This window comes from Macaca mulatta, chromosome 14, assembly GCF_049350105.2.
Source record: "Macaca mulatta isolate MMU2019108-1 chromosome 14, T2T-MMU8v2.0, whole genome shotgun sequence".
Taxonomy (NCBI): Eukaryota; Metazoa; Chordata; class Mammalia; order Primates; family Cercopithecidae; genus Macaca; species Macaca mulatta.
Genome location: NC_133419.1, coordinates 17785659 through 17797877, shown reverse-complemented (window position 1 = coordinate 17797877; position 12219 = coordinate 17785659). Strand labels below are relative to the sequence as shown.

The following is a 12219-nucleotide window of genomic DNA, read 5'->3' as shown; positions in this document are numbered from 1 at the left end:
GAGACGGAGTCTTGCTCTTGTTGCCTAGGCTGGAGTGCAGTGGCGTGATCTCGGCTCACCGCAACCTAAGTCTCCCGAATTCAAGCAATTCTACTGCCTCAGCCTCCTGAGTAACTGGGATTACAGGCACCCGCCACCACGCCTGGCTAATTTTTTGTAGTTTTAGTAGACACAGGGTTTCATCATTGCTGACCAGGCTGGTCTTGAACTCCTGACCCCAGGTGATCCGCCCGCCTCAGCCTCCCAAAGTGCAGGGATTACAGGCATGAGCCACCGCACCTGGCCTATACTGTACTCTTAAAAGAAAATGTTATTAAGAAAATCATAGGGAAGGCAGGCACAGTGGCTCATGCCTGTAGTCCCAGCACTATGGGAGTCCGAGGTAGGAGGATTGCTTGAGTCCAGGAGTTTGAGGCTGCAGTAAGCCATGATTGTGCCACTGCGTTGCAGCCTAGGTAACAGAGTGATACCCTGTTTCAAAAACAAAAACAAAAGCAAAAGCAAACAAACATGTTTAGGCAAATGTCGTTTCCCCTCAGTGATTTTCCTTAATAGTGTCTGGGAACTCATCTGCTGCTTCTTGGTCAGCAGAAGCTGCTTCTCCTGTATCTTGACATTTTAAAAGCTGTATCTCTTTCTTAAATTGTCAAACCATTCTTTGCTGGCATTAAATTCTCCAGCTTTAATCTTTTACCTTCCTTTTGCTTTAAGTTGTTGTGTAATAACTTGTTTTGAAAATCATGTTAGAGTCTATAGGTATGCCTTTTTTATATCAATACTGTACTCACATAAAAGCTGGATTTTCAACATGAGATAAAAACGTATTTTGCAAAAAGTACAAGGTTTTTGTACCTACTGGCGAAGCTGAAGCAATAGCTTCACAAATTTTCTCTTCTTTTTTTTTTTTTTTACAACGTTCCTTACACTGGATTCATTTTTCTTGAAATGGCAGGCAACCTCAGCTGCCAGCCTCAATCTACAGTAGATATCAAGCAGTTCAACTCTTTCTTGTCATGTTATGACTTTTTTCTGCTCCTTGGGAGCACTTCCAGCATCACTACTGACACTTCGTATGAGTCCCACTAAACGTGATTTTTTTTGAGGCGGAGTCTCACTCTGTCGTCCAGGCTGGAATGCAGTGGCACAATCTCAGCTCATTGCAATCTCCACTTCCTGGGTTCAAGCGATTCTCCTGCCTCAGCCTCCTGAGTAGCGGGAATTACAGGTGAGGGCCACTACTGCCCAGCTAATTTTTGTATTTTTAGTAGAGAAGGGGTTTCGCTACGTTGACCAGGCTGGTCTTGAACACCTGACCTCAGGTGATCCACCTGCCTCGGCCTCCCAAGGCGCTGGGATTATAGGTCTGAGCCACCACACCTGGCTTCCTTAACTTTTTCAGTATTTCTAGGCTATGTGGTTCAATTGGGAGTTTTTTCAAATTGTGACAAATCTCCAGAAAAAGAATCCAGTATACTTATTGAAAACGAGAATCTGTATGATAGATGCCTGCAGTTAAAACCTGTGTTTTACAAGGGCAACTGTTACTATTATAACATTTATATATTACTACTATATGTAACTTATTTAACTACATACTTCTATCATAATATAACTAACAATAACAATATTACTACTGTCTAGCAAAGAACCAGTGTGAGACTCCTGACTCACTGGGGGCAGCTGTGCATTCTCCATCATGATTCCTCTTAGGGGATGCTCCAGGGCGATCATACTGATAAAACAAAACAAGCAATTTAGCTGTGAAAATCAGTATTTTATTTTGATATCATTAATTGTGATTCAGAGCTTTTATGCTTAAATTCTCTCAATGGAAATTATTTTTATTTCAACCAGCAGAGTTCTTACAGAGGTACTGTAACTATGAGACAAAGAAAGAAGTTCTTTGCCAAGTTGTTAACTTATCCATAACATATTACTGAGTCCAAGGACAGGGATTTTGATCTCCATGTAAATCAACTAATTTTTCTTGGTTCCAGAGTTATATGTAACAGAAACAGTTGCATGTATCCGACCCATCAGTATGATAGGAAGAACTCAAAGTGTGTGTCCTTTAAAACAGTAACTGTAGACTGCATTAACAAACACAATAGAAATAAAAGCAGCTACCATTTACTGAGCACATTTTCTAGGCCAGGCACTGTTAACTGTCCTAAGCAATTGACTTGAATTATCTCATTAATACCCAAACAATCCTATAAAGTAGGTATTATCCATATTTTATGCCAGAGAATAACTGAACAACAAAAGATTAAGTAACTTGTCTGAATTGGGTCAGGTCTGTCTAACTCCAAAACCACTCTGCGATATTTCTTCCTACAATAATTCTGAACTTGAGAACTGAAGGGGTAGTAATATATAACAACTGAATTGTAAACATAGGTTTTTTTCACAAATATCTCAGTAGAAATTGTAAATCAAATCAAGCAAAATGACATAATAGTTTTAAAAGGACCAAAACAAGTAGATTTAATGACCCCAAAATTCCAGGATGAAACGTTTTCATACCACTGCACCAGACGCTGGCTGCACAATCCACGCATATTCTGGACGAATAAGTCGTAAACAATTGAGAGCAGCCAGATAACAGTTGCCTTGTTTCTCAAGTCCCCGGAGAGTTCGAACTTCTCTGCCAAGACGCATTCCATACTCAAACATCACTGTGCCAGCTATGAGGAGATAATAAATCAGACTTTAGAACTTCCAAAAAAATTTTTTTTTTGAGACAGAGTCTTGCTCTGTCGCCTAGGCTGGAGTGCAATGGCGTGATCTCAGCTCACTGCAACCTCCGCCTTCCGGGTTCAAGCGATTCTCCTGCCCCAGCCTCCTGAGTAACTGGGATTATAGGCACACGAGTACCACACCCAGCTAATTTTTGTATTTTTAGGACAGAGTTTAGTAGAGAGTTTCACCATGTTGGTCTCGAATTCATGGCCTCGTGATCTGCCCACCTAGGCCTCCCAAAGCGCTGGGATTACAGGTGTGAGCCACAATGCCTGGCCTTCCAAAATTTGTTTCTCTAGAGATACGCAGAGAGAATGCTATCCCTAATCAAATGTTAAAATTTAAAACAAAATTGGGTTTGATGTAACCCCAGCCCCCTGAAAAAAATCACATGTTGGTGAGGATGTGGAGAAACTGGAACCCTTGTGCACTCTTGCTGGGAATGTCAAATGGTATAGCTGCTATGGAAAACAGTATGGCAGTTCCTCAAAAAATTAAAAGTGAAATTATCATATCATCCAGTAATTCCACTTTTGGGTATATACCCCAAAGAATGAAAAGAAGGGTCTCAAAGAGATAGTTTTACACCCATGTTCATAGCAGCATTATCCACAAAAGCCAAAGGTGAAAGCAATCCAAGTGTCCATTGATGAACAAAATCTGACATATAAATATAATAGAAAATCACTTAATTATCTTTAAGATATCTGTTTTTTTTTTTGAGACGGAGTTTTGTTCTTGTTGCCAAAGATGGCATGCAATGGTACAGTCTCAGCTCACTGCAACCTCTGCTTCCTGGGTTCAAGTGATTCTCCTGCCTAAGCCTCCCAAGTAGCCAGGATTACAGAAGCCCACCACCAAACCCAGCTAATTTTTAAAGACATCTTTAAAGAAGAAAATTCTGATGCCACTACAAGGATGAACCTTGAAGACATTATGCTAGGTGAAATAAGACAGTCACAAAAAGACACATACTATTATGATTCAAGTAGCCAAATTCATACAGATGGGAGGTAAAATGGTGGTTGCCAGGGGATCGGGGTTGGGAGGAACAAGGAGTAGTTGTTTAGTGGGTATAGAGCTTCAGTTTTGCAAGATGAAAAGTGTTCTGGAGATGGGTTACACAATATTGTGAATGCACTTAACACTCCTGAACTGTACACTTAAAAATGGTTAAAATAGCCAGGCGCGGTGGCTCAGGCCTGTGATCCCAGCACTTTGGGAGGCCGAGATGGGCAGATCATGAGGTCAGGAGATTGAGACAATTCTGGCGAACATGGTGAAACCCTGTGTCTACTAAAATACAAAAAAATATTAGCTGGGCGTGGTGGCATGCGCCTGTAGTGCCAGCTACTCGCAAGGCTGAGGCAGGGGAATCGCTTGAACCTGGGAGGCAGAGGTTGCAGTGAGCCAAGATCACGCCACTGCACTCCATCAGCCTGGCAACAGAGCAAAACTCCGTCCAAAAAAAAAAAAAAAAAACCCAAACATGGTTAAGACAATAAATTGTATGTTATGTGTATTTTACCACAATTAAAACAAAAAAAGAAAAAAAAAATTTTTTTGACATGTAGATACTACATTACCATAACAAGTGCAGAAGACTAGTTTATAGAGCTAGTCTCAGCCACATTGTCACCTATACCTGCCCAGGACTGAGACCAAGAGATGTTTGGATACTCTCTGCTTAAGAACATAGATTCTCAGTCAGGCACAGTGGCTCACGCCTGTAATCCCAGCACTTTGGGAGGCAGAGGTGGGCAGATCACCTGAGTCCAGGAATTCGAGACCAGCCTGACCAACATGGTGAAACATCGTCACTACTAAAAATACAAAAATTAGGAGTTAGGTGTGGTGGCTCACGCTTGTAATTCCAGCACTTTGGGAGGCTGAGGTGGGTGGATCATTTCAGGTCAGAAGTTCAAGACCAGCCTGACCAACACATGGTGAAACCCCCTCTCTACTAAAAATACAAAAATTAGCCAGGTGTGGTGGCACCCTTGTGGTCCTAGCTACTCGGGAGGCTGAGGTGGGAGAATCACTTGAACCCAGGAGGCAGAGTTGCAAAAAAAAATTAGTTGGGCGTGGTGGCATATGCCAGTAGTCCCAGCTACTAAGGAGTCTGAGGCAGGAGAATTGCTTGAACCCGGGAAGGCGGAGGTTGCGGTGAGCCGAGATTATGCCACTGCACTCCAGCCTAGGCGACAGAGTGAGACTCTGTCTTGGAAAAAAAAAAACACACACACACATAAAAAACACAACTAGGTGGGCATGGTGGTGGGCGCTTGTAATCCCAGCTACTCGAGAGGCTGAGACAGGAAAATTGCTTGAACCTGGAAGTGAAGGTTGCTGTGAGCCAAGATCGAGCCACTGCACTCCAGGCTGATCGACAGAGTAAGACTCTGTCTCAAAAAAAAAAAAAAAAAAAGAACATAGATTCTCATTTTTATAATACTGAAAAGTCCACTGTTCTGGGACGGCATGGGACTCCAGAAATTAAAAATATCATTAAAAATTATTTCAGTTTTCAAATAAAACTATTTTTCATTTCAACACATATTTTTGAACACCTGCAATATGTAAGGCACTTTTAGAACAGTCTTGCTCTAGAAAAACCTGAACATTAATCTTGCTAAACTGGTACTAAGCAGGTTGATAAAACGTTATTGTGAATGCAGATACTGAGAGATCTTTAATAATTTATATTTCCCTTCCTATATGATTCAAGAAAATAAAGAATATGCAAATATGTTTTACTATTAGGAATGTTAAGAACCTGCCTATGAATAAACTCCATCTATTTTTTTCCAATGAAAATCAGCAAGAAACCAAAGAAAATTCTAAGTAAAAATGGTACAAAAATGTTAAGACATTCCACGGTGATTATATTGCAAAATATAATCTTAAAACAATCTCACATTCCTTTCATTTTAGCTGTTCTGATAAATAATGCATTGATAACGTAAGTCCAAATTAAGATACATTCTACAAAAATGACTGACCTATATGCTTCAAAAATATCAATGTCATCAAAGGCAAAGTGAGGCTCTAGATTAAAGGAGCCTAAAGACATCGCACAACTAAATGCAGTGTATTCTAGATCCAGGGTAAGGGCAGTCTGGGAGGGATGTGCTATAAAAAACATTACTGGCCAGGTGCAGTGGCTCATGGCTGTAATCCCAGCACTTTGGGAAGCGGAGACGGGCGGATCACCTGAGGTCAGGAGTTCAAGACCAGCCTGACCAACATGGTGAAACCCCGTCTCCACTAAAAATATAAAAAAATTAGCTGGGCGTGGTGGTGGGCACCTGTAATCCCAGATACTTGGGAGGCTGAGGCAGGAGAATCATTTGAACCTGGGAGGTGGAGGTTGCAGTGAGCAGACATGGTGCCACTGCACTCTACCCTGGGTGACAGAGTGAGACTTCATCTCAAAAAAAAAAAAAGAAAAAAGAAAAAAAGCAGCAGCTGTGGAAGCCCAGACACCAGGAAGGTGAGATCTTCGACACAGAAAAAGAGAGATATGAGATTACAGAGCAGAGCAGGATTGATCAGAAAGCTGTGGACTCAAAAATTTTACCAAAAATCAAAGCTATTCCTTAGCTCCAGGGCTACCTGCGATCGATGTCTGCCCTGACAAATGGAATTTATCCTCACTAATTGGTGTTCTAAATGTCTTAAGAAGAACCTAATTAAATAACCGATGACATTAAAAAAAATCATGATGTCTTTAACTTCCTCTCAGAAAGACCAGCAAAAACAAACAAGTAAATAAATCAATAGGTATTGAGAGAGAGAGGAAGGAAGGAAGGGGGAAAAAAGGAAAGGAGGGAAGAGGAGAGAGGTAAGAAAATGATGTAAAATATTAACAACTGGGGAATTTGGGTGAAAGGTATATAGGGAGATGTTCATTGCATTAATGTTTTAACTGTTCTGACAAATTTTAGACTTGACAAATTTTAAATTAAAAAGCTGAATGAAGAAAAAAAGAATTCACCAGTATATCATTTGATAATTTCTAAATGTAATTTTTTTTTTTTTTTTTTTTTGAGACAGGGTCTTGCTCTGTCACCCAGGCTGGAGTTCTGTGGCATGATTTTGGCTCAGTGCAACCTCCACTTTCTGGGTTCAAGTGACTCTCTTGCCTCAGCCTCCTGAGTAGCTGAGATTACAGGCATCCGCCATCATGCCCAGCTATTTTTTGTATTTTCAATAGAGAGGGGATTTCACCATGTTGGCCAGGCTTGTTCTCCAACTCCTGACATTAAGTTATCCACCCGCTTCAGCTTCCTCAAGTGCTGGGATTACAGGCGTGGGCCACCATGCCCAGCCCTAAATGTAAATTTTAGTCCCCTCTTTAAGGATTTGATTTGGCATTTAATTGAGGGGATGTGGGACAATCTAACCATAGCTAATGCGGAATATCGTCTATTATACGCATAACCTAAGCACATTTAAGCAGTCAGAATTTTGCTCTAAGAACTGAAATGTGGAAAGGGAGAAGGTCAATGGTAAAATAGCACAGGTACTCAAAACCAGTCTCAAAACTTCATGCTGTCTCTAGTGAAAAAGCTAATTTCCTTTATTTATTTATTTATGAGACAGAGTTTTGCTCTTTCGCCCAGGCTGGAGTGAAGTGGTGTGATCTTGGCTCACTGTAACCTCCGCCCCTCGCCCCACCCTGTTCAAGCAATTCTCCTGCCTCAGCCTCCTGAGTAGCTAGGATTACAGGTGGCCGCCACCACGTATGGCTAATTTTTGTATTTTTAGTAGAGAAGGGGTTTCACCATGTTGGCCAGGCTGGTCTCGAACTCCTGACCTCAGGTGATCCACCTGCCTCAGCCTCCCAAAGTGCTAGGATTACAGGTGTGAACCACTGCGCCTGGCACTAATTTCCTTTATAATTGGACAGAAGATGCAAATAGAATGCCATTTCAGTGGCAACGCCTTGAGAAAGTTCTAGAATGGAAGCAAGGGCATATCTTCAAGATAATCTTCAAAAAGTTTAAGTTAACCTTGTACTGAAACACATATTAAAAATTACCTAAGTCCAACACACAATATTTTGGTAAAACATGATTAAACTAATAAGGTTGTCTCCAAGATACTGTCTGGTTACATTGCTCACCCTTGCGGTAATTGTGGCGATAGACGTGAAAGGCATACAGAAGTTCATAGTAATTGTGAGTCATAAGGTCCACGGCTCTAGCACGTGACTCAATTATTCCCACAACCTAGGGAAGGGGAAGTAATCAGATAACTAAGTCAGTAGCAATCATGGCAACCACCATACTTGCTGAAAGCCAGCACTGAATAACTAAAATTACCTCATTATGCAGATTCACATAGGGAAACTCTACAAGATCCTGTAGCTGTGAGCGTTCACAAAGAACTACCACCAACTGCCGTAAACAATCTAATTGCCTAGAAGGAAAGAAAGGAATATGAGGGCAAACTATCTTAGTAGGTTAAACAGAGTTGGTAAATTGTCTTCTCTAAAAAAGATCATGAAATTACCTGCTGGAATCAGGAATTTGGGTTAAGGCTTCATATGCTTGGCTATTGTGACCCAAATCCAAATGATGTTTGAAAATGCATGTCCTTAGAGTAGCCTAAATACCAAATGTAGATCAAATATCAAAAAGAGCAGTATAAATGAACATACCACACCCACAACAAACCTTAAAGAAAACAACCAAATTGCAGCCAATTCTTACCTGACTTTTCCAGTCATCACCTGCTTCAGTTATGGCCGATGTAGCCAACTGAATAACCAGTTCAGGCAAACCAATGACATCTAGTAGTCGTAAAACCTAACGAGAAATAGAAGAAATTTCCGTTAAAATTAATATGGTAATGCACTTTAAACTAAATTATGGTTTAAAATTATTGAGAAAGGTTAAGTAGGCCAGCATGGTGGCTCCAACTCCAATCCCAGTACTCTGGAAGGCTGAGGCAGCAGGATTGCTCAAGGCCAGCTTGGGCAATAGGGCAAGACCCCCATCTGTACAAAAAAATTAAAAAAAAAATTAGCTGCGTGTGGTGGCATGCACCTGTAGTTGTAGCGACTTGGGAGGCTGAAGTGGAAAGACTGCTTGAACCCAGGAGTTCAAGGTTGCAGTGAACTTTAATCTTGCCATTGCAATTCAGCCTGGGTGGTACAGCACGACCCTGTCTCTATCCTCAGTGCCTAGTGTACAGTAGTCTCTCTGTAAATACTTGTTGAGGCTGGGTCTGGTGGCTCACACCTGTCATTCTGAACAACATGGCGAGACCCCATCTCTATTAAAAAAAAAAAAAAAAAAAGCTTGTTGAATGAAAGAATAGATACAATTTCACTACTAACTGTTCAAGTCACAGATGAATGTAAAGAATATTAAATTAACACCACAGTTTTATAAAAACCCTAAAGATAATTTGCTAAATGACTGACATAATCCTTATTTTTTTTTTTGACAATCAATCAGGCTGGAGTGCAATGGTGTGATCTCAGCTCATTGCAACCTCCACCTCCTGGGTTCAAGTGATTCTCCTGCCTCGGCCTCCTGTGTAGCTGGGATTACAGGCATGCCCCACCACACCCAGCTAATTGTTTGTGGTTTTAGTAGAGATGGAGTTTCACCATGGTGGTCAGTTTGGTCTTGATCCCCTGACCTCAGGTGACCTGCCTGCCTCAGCTTCCCAAAGTGCTAAGGTCACAGGTGTGAGCCACTGTGCCCGGCCTGACATATTTGATTGTCCACCCTATCAACGTCTGCACGCTCCCCTAACCATGCACATTTCCCTATCTCATATACGTGCGATTCTCTAATACATATGTATAACACATCCAAAATATAAGTTTATAAAGGATGAAGATAAAATAAAAAGTTTTACAATTACTTTTATTAATTTTTTGAGACAGGGTCCTGCTCTGTTGCCCAGGCTGGACTGCATAGCTCAGTGTTGCCTCGACTTCCTGGGCTCGAGTGATCATCCCATCTCAGCCACCTGAGTAGCTGGGACCACAGGTAGGCACCACCATGCCTGGCTAATTTTTAAATTTTTTGTAGAGATGGGGTCTTCCTATGTTGTCTGGGCTAATCTCAAACTCCTAGGCTCCAGTGATCCTCCTGCCTTAGCCTCTCAAAGTGTTGGGATTACAGGCGTGAGTCACTGCACCCACTATAATGGACCTGGAAAATTATTATCTTCTAGTGACATCATAGCCACCACAACAAAATGTATTGCTCACGTTTGTGGTGATGCTAGTGTAAACCTACTGTGCTGTCAGTCGTATCAAAAGTATAGCATGGCCAGGCACGGTGGCTCATGCCTATAATCCCAGCACTTTGGGAGGCCGAGGCAGGTGGATCACTTGAGGCCAGGAGTTTGAGACCAGCCTGGCCAACATGGTGAAACCCCGTCCCTACCAAAAATACAAAAATTAGTGGGGGTGTGGTGGCACACACCTGTAATCCCAGCTACCTGGGACGCAGAGGCAGGAGAATTGCATGAACCTGGGAGACGGAGGTTGCAGTGAGCCCAGATCGCACCACTGCACTGAGCGATAGACTCCGTCTCAAAAAAAGAAAAAAAAAAAGAGTATAGTATATATGATTATATAGAGCACATAATACTTTTTTTAAATTTTGAGACAGGGTCTCACTCTGTCACCCAGGCTGGACTGGAATTCAAAATAATTGTCATTAGTAGGAAAGTAGAGGGTTTTTTGTTTTTTTTTTTTGAGGTGGAGTCTTGTTTTGTCATCCAGGCTGGAGTGCAGTGGCATGATCTCGGCTCACTGCAACCTCCACCGCCTCCCAGGTTCAAGTGATTCTCCTGACTCAGGCACCTGAGTAGCTGGGACTACAGGCGCACACCACCATGGCTAATTTTTGTATTTTTAGTAGAGATGGGGTTTCACCATGTTGGTCAGGCTGGTCTCAAACTCCTGACCTCGTGATCTGCCTGCATCAGCCTCCCAAAGTGCTGGGATTACAGGTGTGAGCCACCACATCCGGCCAAGGGTTATTAAGAGCTACAAATCTACTTCAGTGTAAATTCATTTATCTAATAAGCAATTAACACAGTGAAGACTGCTTTTGTGGCATTTACTTTCTGGTGGGAAATCCAGAAAAATAGCAGTCTAAAATATGAAACCGAGTATGGTGAAATGTTATACAATCTGGAAGTGTGCGCAAGAGGATGAATAAAAAAGCTTTTCTGCACAGGCCAGGCAGAGGGCACTATCTGAGAAGGTGACAGATAAGCAGAGACCTGAGTGGAATGAGCGTGTGAGGAAGGGCATTTCAGGCTGACAGCACAGCAGGCAGAAAGGCCCTGAAGAGAACAGAGCATGCGCTTGACTTGAATGAGACAGTAAGAAGGTCACCACTGTTACAATGGAGTGACCAGAGGCAAGAAGGGCAGGAAACAGGTCAAGAGGATCCTCAAGTCCAAATTATAAACTAAGGCTAAATACAGCATTACTAGTCAATTCCCAGAAATATCAGCAAGACTAATAAAGTGCAAATCAAGTAATAAAATTCTAATGGCAACTGGGCTAATAAAATACCATGATGAAAATTTCATTTCAGTTAAAAATATTTATCAAATTTCACCATTTAACCCTAATTATAGATCCTGGGAAAAAATGTTAACATAAAATATGTTTCTTTAATTTCTTTTTGTTTTTTTTCGGAGATGGAGTCTTGCTCTGTCACCCAGGCTGGAGTGTAGCGGCATGATCTTGGCTCACTGCAACCTCCACCTCAAGGTTCAAGTGATTCTCCTGCTTCAGCCTCCCAAGTAGCTGGGATTACAGGCACCCGCCACCATGCCCGGCTAATTTTTGTATTTTTAGTACAGACAGGGTTTTGGCATGTTGGCCAGGCTGGTCTCAAACTCCTAACCTCAGGTGATCTGCCTGCCTTGGCCTCCCAAAGTGCTGGGATTGTACTCATGAGCCACCGTGCCCAGCCATGTTTCCTTAATTTCTCTAGGCAAATTCATTTTTCTTAAATTTGGAAATTCAGGGAGCAACTAAATTTTGGTAGTATTTTTCTCCAAAAATAGCAAAGCAATATATTTCAGATGTGTTTTTACACAGGGTGGTATAAGGCCAAACCAAGACACAATGTACCTTGTCATAATACTGCAGCCTGGGGGTAGACACGATCTCCCCATCCTCTGAGCGAATCAAGCGATCCAAGAATTCCTCTTTGCCTACTTCAGATGCTGCCTGACAAAAACATTCCAGAGCCTGGAGAAATAAAATATAAAATAACTTGTAACAGATCATTCCAATTCCAGGTGCTATAAATCAGGGGTTCACATGCAAAGGAAAGCCAAAAAAGAAACAAGATTACTTAACATGGTCTACTATATGCACAGTTTCTGACACATCTCTATTCTGTGTGATGCATTCATGTTTTTAAAAATTTATCTCACATTTAACTTTAAAAAGTAAACATTGGCCGGGTGTGGTGGCTCATG

The 12219-nt window shown here is 41.7% G+C and overlaps 1 protein-coding gene across 3 annotated transcripts in view; it reads right to left on the bottom strand.

Annotated features, from left to right (window-relative positions):
• Positions 1-12219, bottom strand: part of NUP160 (nucleoporin 160) — a 73183-nt gene that overhangs the window by 12561 nt on the left and 48403 nt on the right. For all 3 annotated transcript variants that reach the window (XM_015114265.3, XM_015114266.3, XM_077962818.1), the window contains 7 exons: positions 11867-11986; positions 8460-8555; positions 8260-8354; positions 8070-8166; positions 7871-7976; positions 2527-2687; positions 1672-1732 (listed from right to left, as the gene is read on the bottom strand). In XM_015114265.3, the coding sequence (XP_014969751.2) occupies positions 1672-1732; positions 2527-2687; positions 7871-7976; positions 8070-8166; positions 8260-8354; positions 8460-8555; positions 11867-11986 (736 nt within the window). The remainder of the gene's footprint in view (positions 1-1671; positions 1733-2526; positions 2688-7870; positions 7977-8069; positions 8167-8259; positions 8355-8459; positions 8556-11866; positions 11987-12219) is intronic.